We start from the raw sequence: 22715 nt of genomic DNA, 5'->3' as shown, positions 1-22715 counted from the left end.
TCTGTATCGACAACTTTTTATCAAAACGTACTGAAATACTGTAATATACTAATGTCTCACTGCAAATCCTAAGACAAGTTTGTGTGCAGTGTGTGGGGTATACTGCAGTACACACAAGCGAGAGAAGAACAGAACAGGCGAGAGACGAACAGAACAGGCGAGAGACGAACAGAACAGGCGAGAGAAGAACAGAACAGGCGAGAGAAGAACAGAACAGGCGAGAGAAGAACAGAACAGGCGAGAGAAGAACAGAACAGGCGAGAGAAGAACAGAACAGGCGAGAGAAGAACAGAACAGGCGAGAGACGAACAGAACAGGCGAGAGACGAACAGAACAGGCGAGAGACGAACAGAACAGGCGAGAGACGAACAGAACAGGCGAGAGACGAACAGAACAGGCGAGAGACGAACAGAACAGGCGAGAGACGAACAGAACAGGCGAGAGACGAACAGAACAGGCGAGAGACGAACAGAACAGGCGAGAGACGAACAGAACAGGCGAGAGACGAACAGAACAGGCGAGAGAAGAACAGAACAGGCGAGAGAAGAACAGAACAGGCGAGAGAAGAACAGAACAGGCGAGAGACGAACAGAACAGGCGAGAGACGAACAGAACAGGTGAGAGACTTCCTGCTGCACCTGAATTTCGGGTGGGGCTGCGTGTCTGGTTTCATTTGGAGAGCAGTGAACCTCTGCATTTCAAGAAGCTTTGCAGAGGCTTAACTTACACGCACAGGGGCTACACGCTATACACAGGGCAGGGGCTACACGCTATACACAGGGCAGGGGCTACACGCTATACACAGGGCAGGGGCTACACGCTATACACAGGGCAGGGGCTACACGCTATACACAGGGCAGGGGCTACACGCTATACACAGGGCAGGGGCTACACGCTATACACAGGGCAGGGGCTACACGCTATACACAGGGCAGGGGCTACACGCTATACACAGGGCAGGGGCTACACGCTATACACAGGGCAGGGGCTACACGCTATACACAGGGCAGGGGCTACACGCTATACACAGGGCAGGGGCTACACGCTATACACAGGGCAGGGGCTATACATTATACACAGGTCTGGGGCTACACACTATACACAGGGCAGGGGCTACATGCTATACACAGGTCTGGGGCTACACACTATACTATATATATATATTAGCCACCTCCACAACCTGCAGGGCGCACGTGACCTGCGGTCAGCGCAGGATGACCTGCTGGACGCTGTGAGGCTCTGGGCAGATGGCTGGGACACTGAATGTCACCGGGACGAGTCTGTGGAACTGGGATTATCTGATCGGCTGCTTCGCGGAGGAGAAAATCTGTGTGTCCTTCGGGCTGTGGATCCTGTCCTGCCTGTTCTGGGTCACCTCCAGCGCCCTGTAATGCAGCCTGTTAACCCTTTCAGTGCCAGGGGGGGTTATATAAGGGGTCACCTCCAGCGCCCTGTAATGCAGCCTGTTAACCCTTTCAGTGCCAGGGGGGGTTATATAAGGGGTCACCTCCAGCGCCCTGTAATCCAGCCTGTTAACCCTTTCAGTGCCAGGGGGGTTATACACGGGGTCACCTCCAGCGCCCTGTAATGCAGCCTGTTAACCCTTTCAGTGCCAGGGGGGGTTATACACGGGGTCACCTCCAGCGCCCTGTAATGCAGCCTGTTAACCCTTTCAGTGCCAGGGGGGGTTATACACGGGATCACCTCCAGCGCCCTGTAATCCAGCCTGTTAACCCTTTCAGTGCCAGGGGGGTTATACACGGGGTCACCTCCAGCGCCCTGTAATGCAGCCTGTTAACCCTTTCAGTGCCAGGGGGGGTTATACACGGGGTCACCTCCAGCGCCCTGTAATGCAGCCTGTTAACCCTTTCAGTGCCAGGGGGGGGTTATACACGGGATCACCTCCAGCGCCCTGTAATCCAGCCTGTTAACCCTTTCAGTGCTAGGGGGGTTATACACGGGGTCACCTCCAGCGCCCTGTAATGCAGCCTGTTAACCCTTTCAGTGCCAGGGGGGGTTATACACGGGGTCACCTCCAGCGCCCTGTAATGCAGCCTGTTAACCCTTTCAGTGCCAGGGGGGGGTTATACACGGGGTCACCTCCAGCGCCCTGTAATGCAGCCTGTTAACCCTTTCAGTGCCAGGGGGGGTTATACACGGGGTCACCTCCAGCGCCCTGTAATGCAGCCTGTTAACCCTTTCAGTGCCAGGGGGGGTTATACACGGGGTCACCTCCAGCGCCCTGTAATGCAGCCTGTTAACCCTTTCAGTGCCAGGGGGGTTATACACGGGGTCACCTCCAGCGCCCTGTAATGCAGCCTGTTAACCCTTTCAGTGCCAGGGGGGGTTATACACGGGGTCACCTCCAGCGCCCTGTAATGCAGCCTGTTAACCCTTTCAGTGCCAGGGGGGGTTATACACGGGGTCACCTCCAGCGCCCTGTAATGCAGCCTGTTAACCCTTTCAGTGCCAGGGGGGTTATACACTGGGTCACCTCCAGCGCCCTGTAATGCAGCCTGTTAACCCTTTCAGTGCCAGGGGGGTTATACACGGGGTCACCCCCAGCGCCCTGTAATGCAGCCTGTTAACCCTTTCAGTGCCAGAGGTTGTTATATCCGGGGCCACCCCCAGCTCCAGTGGGCAAAGTGGCTTAAAATAAACTAGTGGTCCTGTGACTGGCCTAAAAAGTCTTAATTTATTTAACATTGAAGAAAAGTTATTGTGACATATTTTAGATTGATACAGTACAATATTTGTGACAGAGACAGACACTGAGTGAGAGACGGAGCCTTCCGGAAATAAATCAGATTTTCTCTAAATAAAAAGTGAAAGCATAACTGTTAATAAAACCAGTGTGGGATCTGGTACTGTTGGATCTGGTGCTGTAGGACTTGGGATCCTGGTTCTGCGGAACTTGGGATCTGGTACTGGGGAACTTGGGATCTGGTACTGTTGGATCTGGTGCTGTAGGACTTGGGATCCTGGTTCTGCGGAACTTGGGATCTGGTACTGTGGGATCTGGTACTGGGGAACTTGGGATCTGGTACTGTTGGATCTGGTGCTGTAGGACTTGGGATCTGGTACTGGGGGACTTGGGATCTGGTACTGGGTGACTTGGGATCTGGTACTGTGAGATCTGGTACTGGGGGACCCCTAACACAATCACAGCTCCCTGTATGACATATTGTAACCACCATGTCATCCTGCGGTATTAATTACTGGCCTTTCCGTGCCTAGCCAAGCTGTCACACATCTAAGTGTATTAACCCCTTTCCTGCCAGAAACATTACTTTGCCATGTATTACTGGAGCACCTGACACTGAAGGGGTTAAGATGGCATTACATCAATAGATAAGGTAAGTGGGACTATCCCACCTAGGAGCAAAGTGAGCATTGCAGTGCCATGTTTAAGGGCGTACATATGGGCCATGTTTAAGGGCGTACATATGGGCCATGTTTAAGGGCGTACATATGGGCCATGTTTAAGGGCGCACATATGGGCCATGTTTAAGGGCGCACATATGGGCCATGTTTAAGGGCGTACATATGGGCCATGTTTAAGGGCGTACATGTGGACCATGTTTAAGGGAGTACATATGGGCCATGTTTAAGGGCGTACATGTGGGCCATGTTTAAGGGCGTACATATGGGCCATGTTTAAGGGCGTACATATGGGCCATGTTTAAGGGCGCACATATGGGCCATGTTTAAGGGCGCACATATGGGCCATGTTTAAGGGCGTACATATGGGCCATGTTTAAGGGCGCACATGTGGGCCATGTTTAAGGGCGTACATGTGTGCCATGTTTAAGGGCGTACATATGGGCCATGTTTAAGGGCGTACATGTGGGCCATGTTTAAGGGCGTACATGTGGGCCATGTTTAAGGGCGTACATGTGTGCCATGTTTAAGGGCGTACATGTGGGCCATGTTTAAGGGCGTACATATGTGCCATGTTTAAGGGCGTACATATGTGCCATGTTTAAGGGCGCACATATGGGCGATTGGTGGCTGTGGTTGTCCATATTTATGACTCTGGGAAGGTTTATTTTCCCTTTTGTGCATTTATTTTTAATTTGAGATCTTCACTTACTATTCAGAGCTATTTTATTTCAAATTAAATACACAAGAAAATGATCACAGTTTGGCATTTAACTCACTTGGTTTTTTTAACTGCAATAGTATTTACATTTAGGCTTTTCCTCGCCGTAAACCAGCTGTTCGGTGATTTTCAACTTTATCGATGCAGTAATAATTCTGTAATAATTCAGTAATCTACGTTTCATATAGTCTTAACAATGTAACTGGTTCCACAAGACGAATAATGTAACAGTTCTAGCAAACACTGACTTCCGCGTCTTCATTTTCTCTTTCAGACATTTGTACTTACGATGCAAAAAGAAATCCCGACACAAGGAATCTGTGATTTGGGATATTTACGGCTTTTTTGGCTCCATGTGCAACACAATTGGGGCCCTCCTCTCGAAGCAGCTGACCATTCAGGTGTGTTACAGGGTAGGGAGCCCGCTGTCCGAGCGCCTGAGCATTTCACATACTCAGTCAGTAGTAAGGTATTAAGATCTAAAAATAAAAACCCTACAACACTGGTTTCAGAAGCTGGTAAAGAGATAAGGCACAGTGCGTTGCATCAAAGAGGTTCAAATACATATTCTGCTTTTATTTTATTGCAGGTTATCACCGGGGGGTATATGGCATTAGCAGAAGTTATACATTTTGTAGTGACTCTCTTCCCCGTCAGTAATTCTAAATACAGAACAAGATCTGGTAGGTGACTGTAAAAATTTCCAATGTAATAAATATTCTCATTAGTTGCACACTCCAAAGGAAGGGTCTTTTAACCCCTGCATCATTCTAAGTGTGTTTTGTTCTTCATCACAAATTTTGGTGGCTTCATAATTTTATGTTTTTTTATCGACCTGTCTCTCGTACTCTGACATTAATACAGAACTCTCTCCCGTACTCTGACATTAATACAGAACTCTCTCCCGTACTCTGACATTAATACAGAACTCCCGTACTCTGACATTAATACAGAACTCCCGTACTCTGACATTAATACAGAACTCCCGTACTCTGACATTATACAGAACTCCCGTACTCTGACACTAATACAGAACTCCCGTACTCTGACATTAATACAGAACTCCCGTACTCTGACATTAATACAGAACTCCCGTACTCTGACATTATACAGAACTCCCGTACTCTGACACTAATACAGAACTCCCGTACTCTGACATTAATACAGAACTCCCGTACTCTGACATTAATACAGAACTCTCGTACTCTGACATTAATACAGAACTCTCTCCCGTACTCTGACATTAATACAGAACTCTCTCCCGTACTCTGACATTAATACAGAACTCTCGTACTCTGACATTAATACAGAAAACTCTCTCTCGTACTCTGACATTAATACAGAACTCTCTCTCGTACTCTGACATTAATACAGAACTCTCCCTCGTACTCTGACATTAATACAGAACTCCCGTACTCTGACATTAATACAGAACTCTCGTACTCTGACATTAATACAGAACTCTCTCTCGTACTCTGACATTAATACAGAACTCTCGTACTCTGACATTAATACAGAACTCTCGTACTCTGACATTAATACAGAACTCTCGTACTCTGACATTAATACAGAACTCTCTCCCGTACTCTGACATTAATACAGAACTCTCGTACTCTGACATTAATACAGAACTCCCGTACTCTGACATTAATACAGAACTCCCGTACTCTGACATTAATACAGAACTCTCGTACTCTGACATTAATACAGAACTCCCGTACTCTGACATTAATACAGAACTCTCGTACTCTGACATTAATACAGAACTCCCGTACTCTGACATTAATACAGAACTCCCGTACTCTGATATTAATACAGAACTCTCTCCCGTACTCTGACATTAATACAGAACTCTCGTACTCTGACATTAATACAGAACTCCCGTACTCTGACATTAATACAGAACTCTCTCCCGTACTCTGACATTAATACAGAACTCTCGTACTCTGACATTAATACAGAACTCCCGTACTCTAACATTAATACAGAACTCTCGTACTCTGACATTAATACAGAACTCCCGTACTCTGACATTAATACAGAACTCCCGTACTCTGACATTAATACAGAACTCTCGTACTCTGACATTAATACAGAACTCCCGTACTCTGACATTAATACAGAACTCCCGTACTCTGACATTAATACAGAACTCCCATACTCTGACATTAATACAGAACTCTCGTACTCTGACATTAATACAGAACTCCCGTACTCTGACATTAATACAGAACTCCCGTACTCTGACATTAATACAGAACTCCCGTACTCTGACATTAATACAGAACTCCCGTACTCTGACATTAATACAGAACTCTCTCTCGTACTCTGACATTAATACAGAACTCCCGTACTCTGACATTAATACAGAACTCTCTCTCGTACTCTGACATTAATACAGAACTCCCGTACTCTGACATTAATACAGAACTCCCGTACTCTGACATTAATACAGAACTCCCGTACTCTGACATTAATACAGAACTCTCTCTCGTACTCTGACATTAATACAGAACTGTCTCCCGTACTCTGACATTAATACAGAACTCCCGTACTCTGACATTAATACAGAACTCCCGTACTCTGACATTAATACAGAACTCCCGTACTCTGACATTAATACAGAACTCTCGTACTCTGACATTAATACAGAACTCCCGTACTCTGACATTAATACAGAACTCTCTCTCGTACTCTGACATTAATACAGAACTGTCTCCCGTACTCTGACATTAATACAGAACTCTCGTACTCTGACATTAATACAGAACTCCCGTACTCTGACATTAATACAGAACTCCCGTACTCTGACATTAATACAGAACTCTCGTACTCTGACATTAATACAGAACTCCCGTACTCTGACATTAATACAGAACTCCCGTACTCTGACATTAATACAGAACTCTCGTACTCTGACATTAATACAGAACTCCCGTACTCTGACATTAATACAGAACTCTCTCTCGTACTCTGACATTAATACAGAACTGTCTCCCGTACTCTGACATTAATACAGAACTCTCGTACTCTGACATTAATACAGAACTCCCGTACTCTGACATTAATACAGAACTCCCGTACTCTGACATTAATACAGAACTCTCGTACTCTGACATTAATACAGAACTCCCGTACTCTGACATTAATACAGAACTCTCTCTCGTACTCTGACATTAATACAGAACTCTCTCTCGTACTCTGACATTAATACAGAACTCTCTCTCGTACTCTGACATTAATACAGAACTCCCGTACTCTGACATTAATACAGAACTCCCGTACTCTGACATTAATACAGAACTCTCGTACTCTGACATTAATACAGAACTCTCGTACTCTGACATTAATACAGAACTCTCTCCCGTACTCTGACATTAATACAGAACTCTCTCTCGTACTCTGACATTAATACAGGACTCCCGTACTCTGACATTAATACAGAACTCTCGTACTCTGACATTAATACAAACTCTCGTACTCTGACATTAATACAGAACTCCCGTACTCTGACATTAATACAGAACTCCCGTACTCTGACATTAATACAGAACTCTCGTACTCTGACATTAATACAGAACTCCCGTACTCTGACATTAATACAGAACTCTCGTACTCTGACATTAATACAGAACTCTCTCTTGTACTCTGACATTAATACAGAACTCTCGTACTCTGACATTAATACAGAACTCCCGTACTCTGACATTAATACAGAACTCCCGTACTCTGACATTAATACAGAACTCTCGTACTCTGACATTAATACAGAACTCTCTCTTGTACTCTGACATTAATACAGAACTCTCGTACTCTGACATTAATACAGAACTCCCGTACTCTGACATTAATACAGAACTCCCGTACTCTGACATTAATACAGAACTCTCGTACTCTGACATTAATACAGAACTCCCGTACTCTGACACTAATACAGAACTCCCGTACTCTGACATTAATACAGAACTCCCATACTCTGACATTAATACAGAACTCTCGTACTCTGACATTAATACAGAACTCCCGTACTCTGACACTAATACAGAACTCCCGTACTCTGACATTAATACAGAACTCCCGTACTCTGACATTAATACAGAACTCCCGTACTCTGACATTAATACAGAACTCCCATACTCTGACATTAATACAGAACTCCCGTACTCTGACATTAATACAGAACTCCCATACTCTGACATTAATACAGAACTCTCGTACTCTGACATTAATACAGAACTCTCGTACTCTGACATTAATACAGAACTCCCGTACTCTGACATTAATACAGAACTCCCGTACTCTGACATTAATACAGAACTCCCGTACTCTGACATTAATACAGAACTCTCGTACTCTGACATTAATACAGAACTCTCGTACTCTGACATTAATACAGAACTCTCGTACTCTGACATTAATACAGAACTCTCGTACTCTGACATTAATACAGAACTCTCGTACTCTGACATTATACAGAACTCTCGTACTCTGACATTAATACAGAACTCTCGTACTCTGACATTAATACAGAACTCTCGTACTCTGACATTAATACAGAACTCCCGTACTCTGACATTAATACAGAACTCCCGTACTCTGACATTAATACAGAACTCCCGTACTCTGACATTAATACAGAACTCTCGTACTCTGACATTAATACAGAACTCCCGTACTCTGACATTAATACAGAACTCCCATACTCTGACATTAATACAGAACTCTCGTACTCTGACATTAATACAGAACTCCCGTACTCTGACATTAATACAGAACTCCCGTACTCTGACATTAATACAGAACTCTCGTACTCTGACATTAATACAGAACTCCCGTACTCTGACATTATACAGAACTCTCGTACTCTGACATTAATACAGAACTCCCGTACTCTGACATTAATACAGAACTCCCATACTCTGACATTAATACAGAACTCTCGTACTCTGACATTAATACAGAACTCCCGTACTCTGACATTATACAGAACTCTCGTACTCTGACATTAATACAGAACTCCCGTACTCTGACATTAATACAGAACTCTCGTACTCTGACATTAATACAGAACTCTCTCTCGTACTCTGACATTATACAGAACTCCCGTACTCTGACATTAATACAGAACTCTCTCCCGTACTCTGACATTAATACAGAACTCTCTCCCGTACTCTGACATTAATACAGAACTCTCTCCCGTACTCTGACATTAATACAGAACTCCCGTACTCTGACATTAATACAGAACTCCCGTACTCTGACATTAATACAGAACTCCCGTACTCTGACATTAATACAGAACTCTCGTACTCTGACATTAATACAGAACTCTCTTACTCTGACATTATACAGAACACTCGTACTCTGACATTAATACAGAACTCTCGTACTCTGACATTAATACAGAACTCCCGTACTCTGACATTAATACAGAACTCTCGTATTCTGACATTAATACAGAACTCTCGTACTCTGACATTAATACAGAACTCTCGTACTCTGACATTAATACAGAACTCCCGTACTCTGACATTAATACAGAACTCCCGTACTCTGACATTAATACAGAACTCTCTCCCGTACTCTGACATTAATACAGAACTCCCGTACTCTGACATTAATACAGAACTCTCTCTCGTACTCTGACATTAATACAGGACTCCCGTACTCTGACATTAATACAGAACTCCCGTACTCTGACATTAATACAGAACTCTCGTACTCTGACATTAATACAGAACTCTCGTACTCTGACATTAATACAGAACTCTCTCCCGTACTCTGACATTAATACAGAACTCTCGTACTCTGACATTAATACAGAACTCCCGTACTCTGACATTAATACAGAACTCCCGTACTCTGACATTAATACAGAACTCCCGTACTCTGACATTATACAGAACTCCCGTACTCTGACATTAATACAGAACTCCCGTACTCTGACATTAATACAGAACTCTCTCCCGTACTCTGACATTAATACAGAACTCCCGTACTCTGACATTAATACAGAACTCTCGTACTCTGACATTAATACAGAACTCCCGTACTCTGACATTATACAGAACTCCCGTACTCTGACATTAATACAGAACTCTCTCCCGTACTCTGACATTAATACAGAACTCTCTCCCGTACTCTGACATTAATACAGAACTCCCGTACTCTGACATTAATACAGAACTCTCGTACTCTGACATTAATACAGAACTCCCGTACTCTGACATTAATACAGAACTCCCGTACTCTGACATTAATACAGAACTCCCGTACTCTGACATTAATACAGAACTCCCGTACTCTGACATTAATACAGAACTCCCGTACTCTGACATTAATACAGAACTCCCGTACTCTGACATTAATACAGAACTCTCGTACTCTGACATTAATACAGAACTCTCTCCCGTACTCTGACATTAATACAGAACTCCCGTACTCTGACATTAATACAGAACTCTCGTACTCTGACATTAATACAGAACTCCCGTACTCTGACATTAATACAGAACTCCCGTACTCTGACATTAATACAGAACTCCCGTACTCTGACATTAATACAGAACTCCCGTACTCTGACATTAATACAGAACTCCCGTACTCTGACATTAATACAGAACTCTCGTACTCTGACATTAATACAGAACTCTCTTGTATTGAACGTGTAATCCAGGCCGCCGGAGCTCACGAGCGTATAGAAATCACAAAGCCATCATGGCTGCTCTCTGGGTCCCTTTCTTTGTGGGTGCTGGTTGCTACTGCCTGTACCCACCTGGACACCCATCTTCAGAAGTGCTGTATGCCCCCAAGAGAAGGTTGCTTGCGTCAGTGCTGCAGGTAAATTACATTGAAGATTTGTCTTTATTTCCAGGGACACTCTGTATTTCTTCTGCAGGTTGTAAGACTATTAACCCCTTTGCTGCCAGAAGGGTAAGTAACACGTTAAAGAGTAGGGGGCCAGTAACACGTTGCAGATTAGGGGCCAGTAACACGTTGCAGATTAGGGGCCCAGTAACGCGTTGCAGAGTAGGGGGCCAGTAACACATTGCAGAGTAGGTGCCAGTAACGCGTTGCAGAGTAGGGGCCCAGTAACACGTTGCAGAGTAGGGGGCCAGTAACATGTTGCAGAGTAGGGGCCAGTAACGCATTGCAGAGTAGGGACCAGTAACACGTTGCAGAGTAGGGGCCCAGTAACACGTTGCAGAGTAGGGGGCCAGTAACACATTGCAGAGTAGGGGGCCAGTAACACATTGCAGAGTAGGGGCCCAGTAACACATTGCAGAGTAGGGGCCAAGTAACATATTGCAGAGTAGGGGGCCAGTAACACATTGCAGAGTAGGGGGCCAGTAACACATTGCAGAGTAGGGGCCCAGTAACACATTGCAGAGTAGGGGCCAGTAACACATTACAGAGTAGGGGCCAGTAACACGTTGCGTTGCAGAGTAGGGGGCCAGTAACACATTGCAGAGTAGGGGGCCAGTAACACGTTGCAGAGTAGGGGGCCAGTAACACGTTGCAGAGTAGGGGGCCATTAACACATTGCAGAGTAGGGGCCATTAACACATTGCAGAGTAGGGGCCAGTAACACATTGCAGAGTAGGGGGCCAGTAACGCGTTGCAGAGTAGGGGCCAGTAACGCGTTGCAGAGTAGTGGGCCAGTAACACGTTGCAGATTAGGGGGCCAGAAACACGTTGCAGAGTAGGGGGCCAGTAACACGTTGCGTTGCAGAGTAGGGGGCCAGTAACACATTGCAGAGTAGGGGCCCAGTAACGCGTTGCAGAGTAGGGGCCCAGTAACGCGTTGCAGAGTAGGGGGCCAGTAACACGTTGCGTTGCAGAGTAGGGGGCCAGTAACACGTTGCAGAGTAGGGGGCCAGTAACACGTTGCGTTGCAGAGTAGGGGGCCAGTAACACATTGCAGTGTAGGGGCCAGTAACGCGTTGCAGAGTAGGGGCCAGTAACACGTTGCAGAGTAGGGGGCCAGTAACACATTGCAGAGTGGGGGGCCAGTAACACGTTGCAGAGTAGGGGGCCAGTAACACGTTGCAGAGTAGGGGGCCAGTAACGCGTTGCAGAGTAGGGGGCCAGTAACACGTTGCAGAGTGGGGGGCCAGTAACACGTTGCAGAGTAGGGGGCCAGTAACACGTTGCAGAGTAGGGGGCCAGTAACACGTTGCAGAGTAGGGGCCAGTAACACGTTGCAGAGTAGGGGGCCAGTAACACGTTGCAGAGTAGGGGGCCAGTAACACGTTGCAGAGTAGGGGGCCAGTAACACGTTGCAGAGTAGGGGCCAGTAACACGTTGCAGAGTAGGGGTCCAGTAACACGTTGCAGAGTAGGGGCCCAGTAATGTGTTGCAGATTAGGGGGCCAGTAACACGTTGCAGAGTAGGGGGCCAGTAACACGTTGCAGAGTAGGGGGCCAGTAACGCGTTGCAGATTAGGGGGCCAGTAACACGTTGCAGAGTAGGGGGCCAGTAACACGTTGCAGAGTAGGGGCCAGTAACGCATTGCAGAGTAGGGGGCCAGTAACACGTTGCGTTGCAGAGTAGGGGCCCAGTAACGCGTTGCAGAGTAAGGGCCAGTAACACGTTGCATAATTGGGTGCCAGTAACACGTTGCAGAGTAGGGGGCCAGTAACACGTTGCAGAGTAGGGGCCCAGTAACGCGTTGCAGAGTAGGGGGCCAGTAACACGTTGCAGAGTAGGGGCCCAGTAACGCGTTGCAGAATAGGGGGCCAGAAACACGTTGCAGAGTAGGGGGCCAGTAACACGTTGCAGAGTAGGGGGCCAGTAACGTGTTGTAGAGTAGGGGTCCAGTAACGCATTGCAGAGTAGGGGGCCAGTAACACGTTGCGTTGCAGAGTAGGGGGCCAGTAACGCGTTGCAGAGTAGGGGGCCAGAAACACGTTGCAGAGTAGGGGGCCAGTAACGCGTTGCAGAGTAGGGGCCCAGTAACGCGTTGCAGAGTAGGGGCCAGTAACACGTTGCAGAGTAGGGGGCAAGTAACGCGTTGCAGAGTAGGGGGCCAGTAACACGTTGCAGAGTAGGGGCCCAGTAACACGTTGCAGAGTAGGGGGCCAGTAACACGTTGCAGAGTAGGGGGCCAGTAACACGTTGCAGAGTAGGGGGCCAGTAACACATTGCAGAGTAGGGGGCCAGTAACACGTTGCAGAGTAGGGGGCCAGTAACACGTTGCAGAGTAGGGGCCAAGTAACACATTGCAGAGTAGGGGGCCAGTAACACATTGCAGAGTAGGGGGGCCAGTAACACGTTGCAGAGTAGGGGGCCAGTAACACGTTGCAGAGTAGGGGGCCAGTAACGCGTTGCAGAGTAGGGACCAGTAACACGTTGCAGAGTAGGGGCCCAGTAACACGTTGCAGAGTAGGGGGCCAGTAACACATTGCAGAGTAGGGGGCCAGTAACACATTGCAGAGTAGGGGCCCAGTAACACATTGCAGAGTAGGGGCCAAGTAACATATTGCAGAGTAGGGGGCCAGTAACACATTGCAGAGTAGGGGGCCAGTAACACATTGCAGAGTAGGGGCCCAGTAACACATTGCAGAGTAGGGGCCAGTAACACATTACAGAGTAGGGGCCAGTAACACGTTGCGTTGCAGAGTAGGGGGCCAGTAACACATTGCAGAGTAGGGGGCCAGTAACACGTTGCAGAGTAGGGGGCCAGTAACACGTTGCAGAGTAGGGGGCCATTAACACATTGCAGAGTAGGGGCCAGTAACACATTGCAGAGTAGGGGGCCAGTAACGCGTTGCAGAGTAGGGGCCAGTAACGCGTTGCAGAGTAGTGGGCCAGTAACACGTTGCAGATTAGGGGGCCAGAAACACGTTGCAGAGTAGGGGGCCAGTAACACGTTGCGTTGCAGAGTAGGGGGCCAGTAACACATTGCAGAGTAGGGGCCCAGTAACGCGTTGCAGAGTAGGGGCCCAGTAACGCGTTGCAGAGTAGGGGGCCAGTAACACGTTGCGTTGCAGAGTAGGGGGCCAGTAACACGTTGCAGAGTAGGGGGCCAGTAACACGTTGCGTTGCAGAGTAGGGGGCCAGTAACACATTGCAGTGTAGGGGCCAGTAACACATTACAGAGTAGGGGCCAGTAACACGTTGCGTTGCAGAGTAGGGGGCCAGTAACACATTGCAGAGTAGGGGGCCAGTAACACGTTGCAGAGTAGGGGGCCAGTAACACATTGCAGAGTGGGGGCCCAGTAACACGTTGCAGAGTAGGGGGCCAGTAACACGTTGCAGAGTAGGGGGCCAGTAACACGTTGCAGAGTAGGGGGCCAGTAACACGTTGCAGAGTAGGGGGCCAGTAACGCGTTGCAGAGTAGGGGGCCAGTAACACGTTGCAGAGTGGGGGGCCAGTAACACGTTGCAGAGTAGGGGGCCAGTAACACGTTGCAGAGTAGGGGGCCAGTAACACGTTGCAGAGTAGGGGGCCAGTAACACGTTGCAGAGTAGGGGCCAGTAACACGTTGCAGAGTAGGGGCCCAGTAATGTGTTGCAGATTAGGGGGCCAGTAACACGTTGCAGAGTAGGGGGCCAGTAACACGTTGCAGAGTAGGGGGCCAGTAACGCGTTGCAGATTAGGGGGCCAGTAACACGTTGCAGAGTAGGGGCCCAGTAACGCGTTGCAGAGTAAGGGCCAGTAACACGTTGCAGAGTAGGGGGCCAGTAACACGTTGCAGAGTAGGGGCCCAGTAACGCGTTGCATAATTGGGTGCCAGTAACACGTTGCAGAGTAGGGGCCCAGTAACGCGTTGCAGAGTAGGGGGCCAGTAACCAGTTGCAGAGTAGGGGCCCAGTAACACGTTGCAGAGTAGGGGCCAGAAACACGTTGCAGAGTAGGGGGCCAGTAACACGTTGCAGATTAGGGGGCCAGTAACACGTTGCAGATTAGGGGGCCAGTAACACGTTGCAGAGTAGGGGGCCAGTAACACGTTGCAGAGTAGGGGGCCAGTAACGCGTTGCAGAGTAGGGGGCCAGTAACGCGTTGCAGAGTAGGGGCCCAGTAACGCGTTGCAGAGTAGGGGCCAGTAACACGTTGCAGAGTAGGGGCCCAGTAACGTGTTGCAGAGTAGGGGGCCAGTAACACGTTGCAGAGTAGGGGCCAGTAACACGTTGCAGAGTAGGGGCCAGTAACACGTTGCAGAGTAGGGGCCCAGTAACGCGTTGCAGAATAGGGTGCCAGTAACACGTTGCAGAGTAGGGGGCCAGTAACACGTTGCAGAGTAGGGGCCAGTAACGCGTTGCAGAGTAGGGGGCCAGTAACACGTTGCGTTGCAGAGTAGGGGGCCAGTAACGCGTTGCAGAGTAGGGGCCAGTAACACGTTGCAGAGTAGGGGGCCAGTAACGTGTTGTAGAGTAGGGGTCCAGTAACGCATTGCAGAGTAGGGGGCCAGTAACACGTTGCGTTGCAGAGTAGGGGGCCAGTAACGCGTTGCAGAGTAGGGGGCCAGAAACACGTTGCAGAGTAGGGGACCAGTAACGCGTTGCAGAGTAGGGGGCCAGTAACACGTTGCAGAGTAGGGGGCCAGTAACACGTTGCAGAGTAGGGGGCCAGTAACGCGTTGCAGAGTAGGGGCCAGTAACACGTTGCAGAGTAGGGGGCCAGTAACGCGTTGCAGAGTAGGGGCCAGTAACACGTTGCAGAGTAGGGGGCCAGTAACGCGTTGCAGAGTAGGGGCCCAGTAACGCGTTGCAGAGTAGGGGCCAGTAACACGTTGCAGAGTAGGGGGCCAGTAACGCGTTGCAGAGTAGGGGCCAGTAACACGTTGCAGAGTAGGGGGCCAGTAACACGTTGCAGAGTAGGGGCCCAGTAACGCGTTGCAGAGTAGGGGGCCAGTAACACGTTGCAGAGTAGGGGGCCAGTAACGCGTTGCAGAGTAGGGGGCCAGTAACGCGTTGCAGAGTGTGGGGCCAGTAACACGTTGCAGAGTAGGGGGCCAGTAACACGTTGCAGAGTAGGGGCCAGTAACGCGTTGCAGAGTAGGGGGCCAGTAACGCGTTGCAGAGTAGGGGCCAGTAACGCGTTGCAGAGTAGGGGGCCAGTAACACGTTGCAGAGTAGGGGGCCAGTAACGCGTTGCAGAGTAGGGGCCCAGTAACACGTTGCAGAGTAGGGGGCCAGTAACGCGTTGCAGAGTAGGGGGCCAGTAACGCGTTGCAGAGTAGGGGGCCAGTAACACGTTGCAGAGTAGGGGGCCAGTAACGCGTTGCAGAGTAGGGGGCCAGTAACGCGTTGCAGAGTAGGGGGCCAGTAACACGTTGCAGAGTAGGGGCCAGTAACGCGTTGCAGAGTAGGGGCCCAGTAACACGTTGCAGAGTAGGGGGCCAGTAACGCGTTGCAGAGTAGGGGGCCAGTAACGCGTTGCAGAGTAGGGGGCCAGTAACACGTTGCAGAGTAGGGGGCCAGTAACACGTTGCAGAGTAGGGGGCCAGTAACACGTTGCAGAGTAGGGGGCCAGTAACGCGTTGCAGAGTAGGGGCCAGTAACACGTTGCAGAGTAGGGGGCCAGTAACACGTTGCAGAGTAGGGGCAGTAACACGTTGCAGAGTAGGGGGCCAGTAACGCGTTGCAGAGTAGGGGGCCAGTAACGCGTTGCAGAGTAGGGGGCCAGTAACACGTTGCAGAGTAGGGGGCCAGTAACGCGTTGCAGAGTAGGGGCCAGTAACGCGTTGCAGAGTAGGGGGCCAGTAACGCGTTGCAGAGTGTGGGGCCAGTAACACGTTGCAGAGTAGGGGGCCAGTAACGCGTTGCAGAGTAGGGGGCCAGTAACGCGTTGCAGAGTAGGGGCCAGTAACGCGTTGCAGAGTAGGGGACCAGTAACACGTTGCAGAGTAGGGGGCCAGTAACACATTGCAGAGTAGGGGCCAGAAACACGTTGCAGAGTAGGGGGCCAGTAACATGTTGCAGAGTAGGGGGCCAGTAACACGTTGCAGATTAGGGGGCCAGTAACACGTTGTAGAGTAGGGGGCCAGTAACACGTTGCAGAGTAGGGGGCCAGTAACACATTGCAGAGTAGGGGGCCAGTAACACATTGCAGAGTAGGGGCCAGTAACGCGTTGCAGAGTAGGGGCCCAGTAACGCGTTGCAGAGTAGGGGCCCAGTAACGCGTTGCAGAGTAGGGGCCCAGTAACGCGTTGCAGAGTAGGGGCCCAGTAACGCGTTGCAGAGTAGGGGGCCAGTAACACGTTGCAGAGTAGGAAACCTCGTAACACACGCGTCCTCCCAGGAAACCTCGTAACACACGCGTCCTCCCAGGAAACCTCGTAACACACGCGTCCTCCCAGGAAACCTCGTAACACGCGCGTCCTCCCAGGAAACCTCGTAACACGCGCGTCCTCCCAGGAAACCTCGTAACACGCGCGTCCACCCAGGAAACCTCGGAACACACGCGTCTTCCCAGGAAACCTCGGAACACACGCGTCCTCTCAGGAAACCTCGTAACACACGCGTCCTCCCAGGAAACCTCGTAACACACGCATCCTCCCAGGAAACCTCGTAACACACGCGTCTTCCCAGGAAACCTCGTAACACACGCGTCCTCCCAGGAAACCTCGTAACACACGCGTCTTCCCAGGAAACCTCGTAACACACGCGTCCTCCCAGGAAACCTCGTAACACACGCGTCCTCCCAGGAAACCTCGTAACACACGCGTCCTCCCAGGAAACCTCGTAACACACGCGTCCTCCCAGGAAACCTCGTAACACACGCGTCCTCCCAGGAAACCTCGTAACACACGCGTCTTCCCAGGAAACCTCGTAACACACGCGTCCTCCCAGGAAACCTCGTAACACACGCGTCTTCCCAGGAAACCTCGTAACACACGCGTCCTCCCAGGAAACCTCGTAACACACGCGTCCTCCCAGGAAACCTCGTAACACACGCGTCCTCCCAGGAAACCTCGTAACACACGCGTCCTCCCAGGAAACCTCGTAACACGCGCGTCCTCCCAGGAAACCTCGTAACACGCGCGTCCTCCCAGGAAACCTCGTAACACGCGCGTCCTCCCAGGAAACCTCGTAACACGCGTCCTCCCAGGAAACCTCGTAACACACGCGTCTTCCCAGGAAACCTCGTAACACACGCGTCCTCCCAGGAAACCTCGGAACACACGCGTCCTCCCAGGAAACCTCGTAACACGCGCGTCCTCCCAGGAAACCTCGTAACACTCGCGTCCTCCCAGGAAACCTCGTAACACACGCGTCCTCCCAGGAAACCTCGTAACACACGCGTCTTCCCAGGAAACCTCGTAACACACGCGTCCTCCCAGGAAACCTCGTAACACACGCGTCCTCCCAGGAAACCTCGGAACACACGCGTCTTCCCAGGAAACCTCGTAACACACGCGTCCTCCGAGGAAACCTCGTAACACGCGCGTCCTCCCAGGAAACCTCGTAACACGCGCGTCTTCCCAGGAAACCTCGTAACACGCGCGTCCTCCCAGGAAACCTCGTAACACACGCGTCTTCCCAGGAAACCTCGTAACACACGCGTCTTCCCAGGAAACCTCGTAACACACGCGTCTTCCCAGGAAACCTCGTAACACACGCGTCCTCCCAGGAAACCTCGGAACACACGCGTCTTCCCAGGAAACCTCGTAACACACGCGTCCTCCCAGGAAACCTCGTAACACACGCGTCTTCCCAGGAAACCTCGTAACACACGCGTCCTCCCAGGAAACCTCGTAACACACGCGTCCTCCCAGGAAACCTCGTAACACACGCGTCCTCCCAGGAAACCTCGTAACACACGCGTCTTCCCAGGAAACCTCGTAACACACGCGTCTTCCCAGGAAACCTTGTAACACACGCGTCTTCCCAGGAAACCTCGTAACACACGCGTCCTCCCAGGAAACCTCGTAACACACGCGTCCTCCCAGGAAACCTCGGAACACACGCGTCCTCCCAGGAAACCTCGTAACACACGCGTCCTCCCAGGAAACCTCGGAACACACGCGTCCTCCCAGGAAACCTCGTAACACACGCGTCTTCCCAGGAAACCTCGTAACACACGCGTCTTCCCAGGAAACCTCGTAACACACGCGTCTTCCCAGGAAACCTCGTAACACACGCGTCCTCCCAGGAAACCTCGTAACACACGCGTCCTCCCAGGAAACCTCGTAACACACGCGTCTTCCCAGGAAACCTCGTAACACACGCGTCTTCCCAGGAAACCTCGTAACACACGCGTCTTCCCAGGAAACCTCGTAACACACGCGTCTTCCCAGGAAACCTCGTAACACACGCGTCCTCCCAGGAAACCTCGTAACACACGCGTCTTCCCAGGAAACCTCGTAACACACGCGTCCTCCCAGGAAACCTCGTAACACACGCGTCCTCCCAGGAAACCTCGTAACACACGCGTCCTCCCAGGAAACCTCGGAACACACGCGTCCTCCCAGGAAACCTCGTAACACACGCGTCCTCCCAGGAAACCTCGTAACACACGCGTCTTCCCAGGAAACCTCGGAACACACGCGTCCTCCCAGGAAACCTCGGAACACACGCGTCCTCCCAGGAAACCTCGGAACACACGCGTCCTCCCAGGAAACCTCGTAACACACGCGTCCTCCAAGGAAACCTCGTAACACACGCGTCTTCCCAGGAAACCTCGGAACACACGCGTCCTCCCAGGAAACCTCGGAACACACGCGTCCTCCCAGGAAACCTCGGAACACACGCGTCCTCCCAGGAAACCTCGTAACACACGCGTCCTCCCAGGAAACCTCGTAACACACGCGTCCTCCCAGGAAACCTCGTAACACACGCGTCCTCCCAGGAAACCTCGTAACACACGCGTCCTCCCAGGAAACCTCGTAACACACGCGTCTTCCCAGGAAACCTCGTAACACACGCGTCTTCCCAGGAAACCTCGTAACACACGCGTCCTCCCAGGAAACCTCGTAACACACGCGTCCTCCCAGGAAACCTCGTAACACACGCGTCTTCCCAGGAAAACTCGTAACACACGCGTCTTCCCAGGAAACCTCGTAACACACGCGTCTTCCCAGGAAACCTCGTAACACACGCGTCCTCCCAGGAAACCTCGGAACACACGCGTCTTCCCAGGAAACCTCGTAACACACGCGTCCTCCCAGGAAACCTCGTAACACACGCGTCCTCCCAGGAAACCTCGTAACACACGCGTCTTCCCAGGAAACCTCGTAACACACGCGTCTTCCCAGGAAACCTCGTAACACACGCGTCTTCCCAGGAAACCTCGTAACACACGCGTCCTCCCAGGAAACCTCGGAACACACGCGTCTTCCCAGGAAACCTCGTAACACACGCGTCCTCCCAGGAAACCTCGTAACACACGTGTCTTCCCAGGAAACCTCGTAACACACGCGTCCTCCCAGGAAACCTCGTAACACACGCGTCCTCCCAGGAAACCTCGTAACACACGCGTCTTCCCAGGAAAACTCGTAACACACGCGTCTTCCCAGGAAACCTCGTAACACACGCGTCTTCCCAGGAAACCTCGTAACACACGCGTCCTCCCAGGAAACCTCGTAACACACGCGTCTTCCCAGGAAACCTCGTAACACACGCGTCCTCCCAGGAAACCTCGTAACACACGCGTCCGTCGCACTAAAGTACAAAATAAATTGTCTTTTAAAATATCTGCCGTGCGGTCGCTCTTCATCGCGCCTGCGCGCACTATGGCCCGGCCTGATAGAGCTGCTGCCCTTTCTTTTGTGCAGCGTGCGAAATCGCACACGCTGTCGCGCTCACTGTAATCGCGGTCTAACGTGCCCTCCTCCATGCAGCGGAATAAGCTATTGATATCCCATCCTCCCATCGGTATTGTGCTGAATACATGGTCACTGCTTTGTGGCTATATCCAGAGGTCCAGTTCCATATAGACAGCCCTCAGTTTGGGAGGTACATGGTTCTGTCCGGACCTTATTCTCCTGTACTTATTGGTTTGGAAAACGTGGCTTTAGCTGATATTCTTTGACATCTGTTCATGTGCTTTTTATAGCTACATTTTTGGGGGAATAGAACTGTAGAGCTGCTGAGGTAGAGGGGCTGGGATGGGGCAGGTCCCATTGGGACGGTGACATTTCAACCCGGGCAGATGGGAGAAGCTATATCCAGAGCTTTACTACGACAGACACATGTAAGCCGCTAATTGTGTTTGTTTGATTACATCACACGTTGTCTGACCTTCTCTGGCTTTTATTTTTCAAACCAATCAATCATAAGCAAAAAATGTGTGTGTGTGTGTGTGTGCGCGTGCGCGTGTGTGTGTGTGCGCACACACCAGCGGGCACTCCACTGGTAAGCCCACGCTTATCTCATAAATAATAATAAGATATACGATGCCGTTTTTATGCGAAATCAGAGGACAGCACTCGGGTAAGTAAGTGAACAGGTTTTGTATTAGAACATAAAAATGACACAAATAACCGACGTTTTGGTCCCCCAACGGGACCTTTTTCAGGGTATTCTCTCTCTCTATATAGATATATACACGCGTACAAAAATTAGAGAAATCTGTATGTTCAAGGGTTTGTCTGCAGCGTTTCTCTGACTTTCACAATTTTACAGATTTTAAGTTGCTTGTAACTTCCAGGAAAAAAAGGCATTTGAATATACTATATGAATATCTTCGTCTTTTAATATAAAGCAACGGGCTTATGCAAAGTGCAGACTTTTCTTGGGTATTTCTCAGAAGCCACCGCTCCATTTTATGCAGTTATTGCAATCAGAAGTAACGATGCGGAACCACAAACCAGTCATCTGGTAAAAAGAAGCAAAAAGCTGGGTACAAATTGTGTTTAGCTGAGTAATAAATAAACAAGCCCAGGACCGCGCATTAAACATGGAAAATATTATTTATCATATTAAACATCATCATTTCTTCCTAAAAATTTATTTGATAAATCATTTCTTTATTTCAAACAAATACCTTTTTGTTAATCCCTGAATGTCTGGTTTAGCTTTTTACCCATGTTTTATTTTGGGCTGGTTCATCCTAATGTCAGTGATGCACCCAGGTGTGTCTCGGGTTGGGCTGCACAGCTGGAGTGGAAGAGACCTTCTTTGTATTAACACTATCTCCTTATTCCAGGAGCGTGTTGATGTCGTTGGCTTCACTCTGGGAATGATCGCGGTGATTGTGTCGTGGACAGTCAGAGTGCCGCTCATCACAAAAGTAGTAAGTACAAAAGAAGGGGATTTTTATGTAGGGTATAGATGAGGGATAGAAGATGAACCCATTACAAGGAACTCGCCATCCCTTAATTCAGTGTTTTTTGGAGCAGCATTTCTCATTTTTTGGGGGGCAAAACGCTTAAGGTCAAATTGAAAACTAAACCGTATTGTGATATATTTTTTGGAAAGCTTTGGGCTAGGAGGAGCAAATGTCATTTTCATATCCAGCTTCTCCTCTCTCCCAGCCAGCAATACCTCTTTATAGCCCACTGTAAATGCACACATGGAGTGCATGTGAAAGGTACATTGTTGTACGTGTCGCGCACTTCCCCCCCCCCCCCCTAGGAGATAAGGCGGCTACTGATTGTGTGGTGCGTTACCTGCGGCTCACAGGAGGCCTGAACATCCACTGCTGGGATCCTGGGGTGTACCTGAT

The 22715-nt window shown here is 49.8% G+C and overlaps 1 protein-coding gene across 2 annotated transcripts in view; it reads left to right on the top strand.

The window, feature by feature from the left end:
• The first annotated feature begins 716 nt into the window (after positions 1–716).
• The window catches only part of TMEM44 (transmembrane protein 44), a 44137-nt gene continuing 22138 nt past the window's right edge, over positions 717–22715 (top strand). For both annotated transcript variants that reach the window (XM_075571119.1, XM_075571120.1), the window contains exons 1-5: positions 717–1387; positions 4377–4503; positions 4692–4785; positions 10779–10942; positions 22197–22283. In XM_075571119.1, coding sequence (XP_075427234.1) covers positions 1248–1387; positions 4377–4503; positions 4692–4785; positions 10779–10942; positions 22197–22283 — 612 coding nt within the window. In that variant the 5' untranslated portion in view covers positions 717–1247. The remainder of the gene's footprint in view (positions 1388–4376; positions 4504–4691; positions 4786–10778; positions 10943–22196; positions 22284–22715) is intronic.

Source organism: Ascaphus truei, chromosome 14, assembly GCF_040206685.1.
Source record: "Ascaphus truei isolate aAscTru1 chromosome 14, aAscTru1.hap1, whole genome shotgun sequence".
NCBI classification, from domain to species: domain Eukaryota; kingdom Metazoa; phylum Chordata; class Amphibia; order Anura; family Ascaphidae; genus Ascaphus; species Ascaphus truei.
This window is presented reverse-complemented; position numbering and strand designations above follow the sequence as displayed.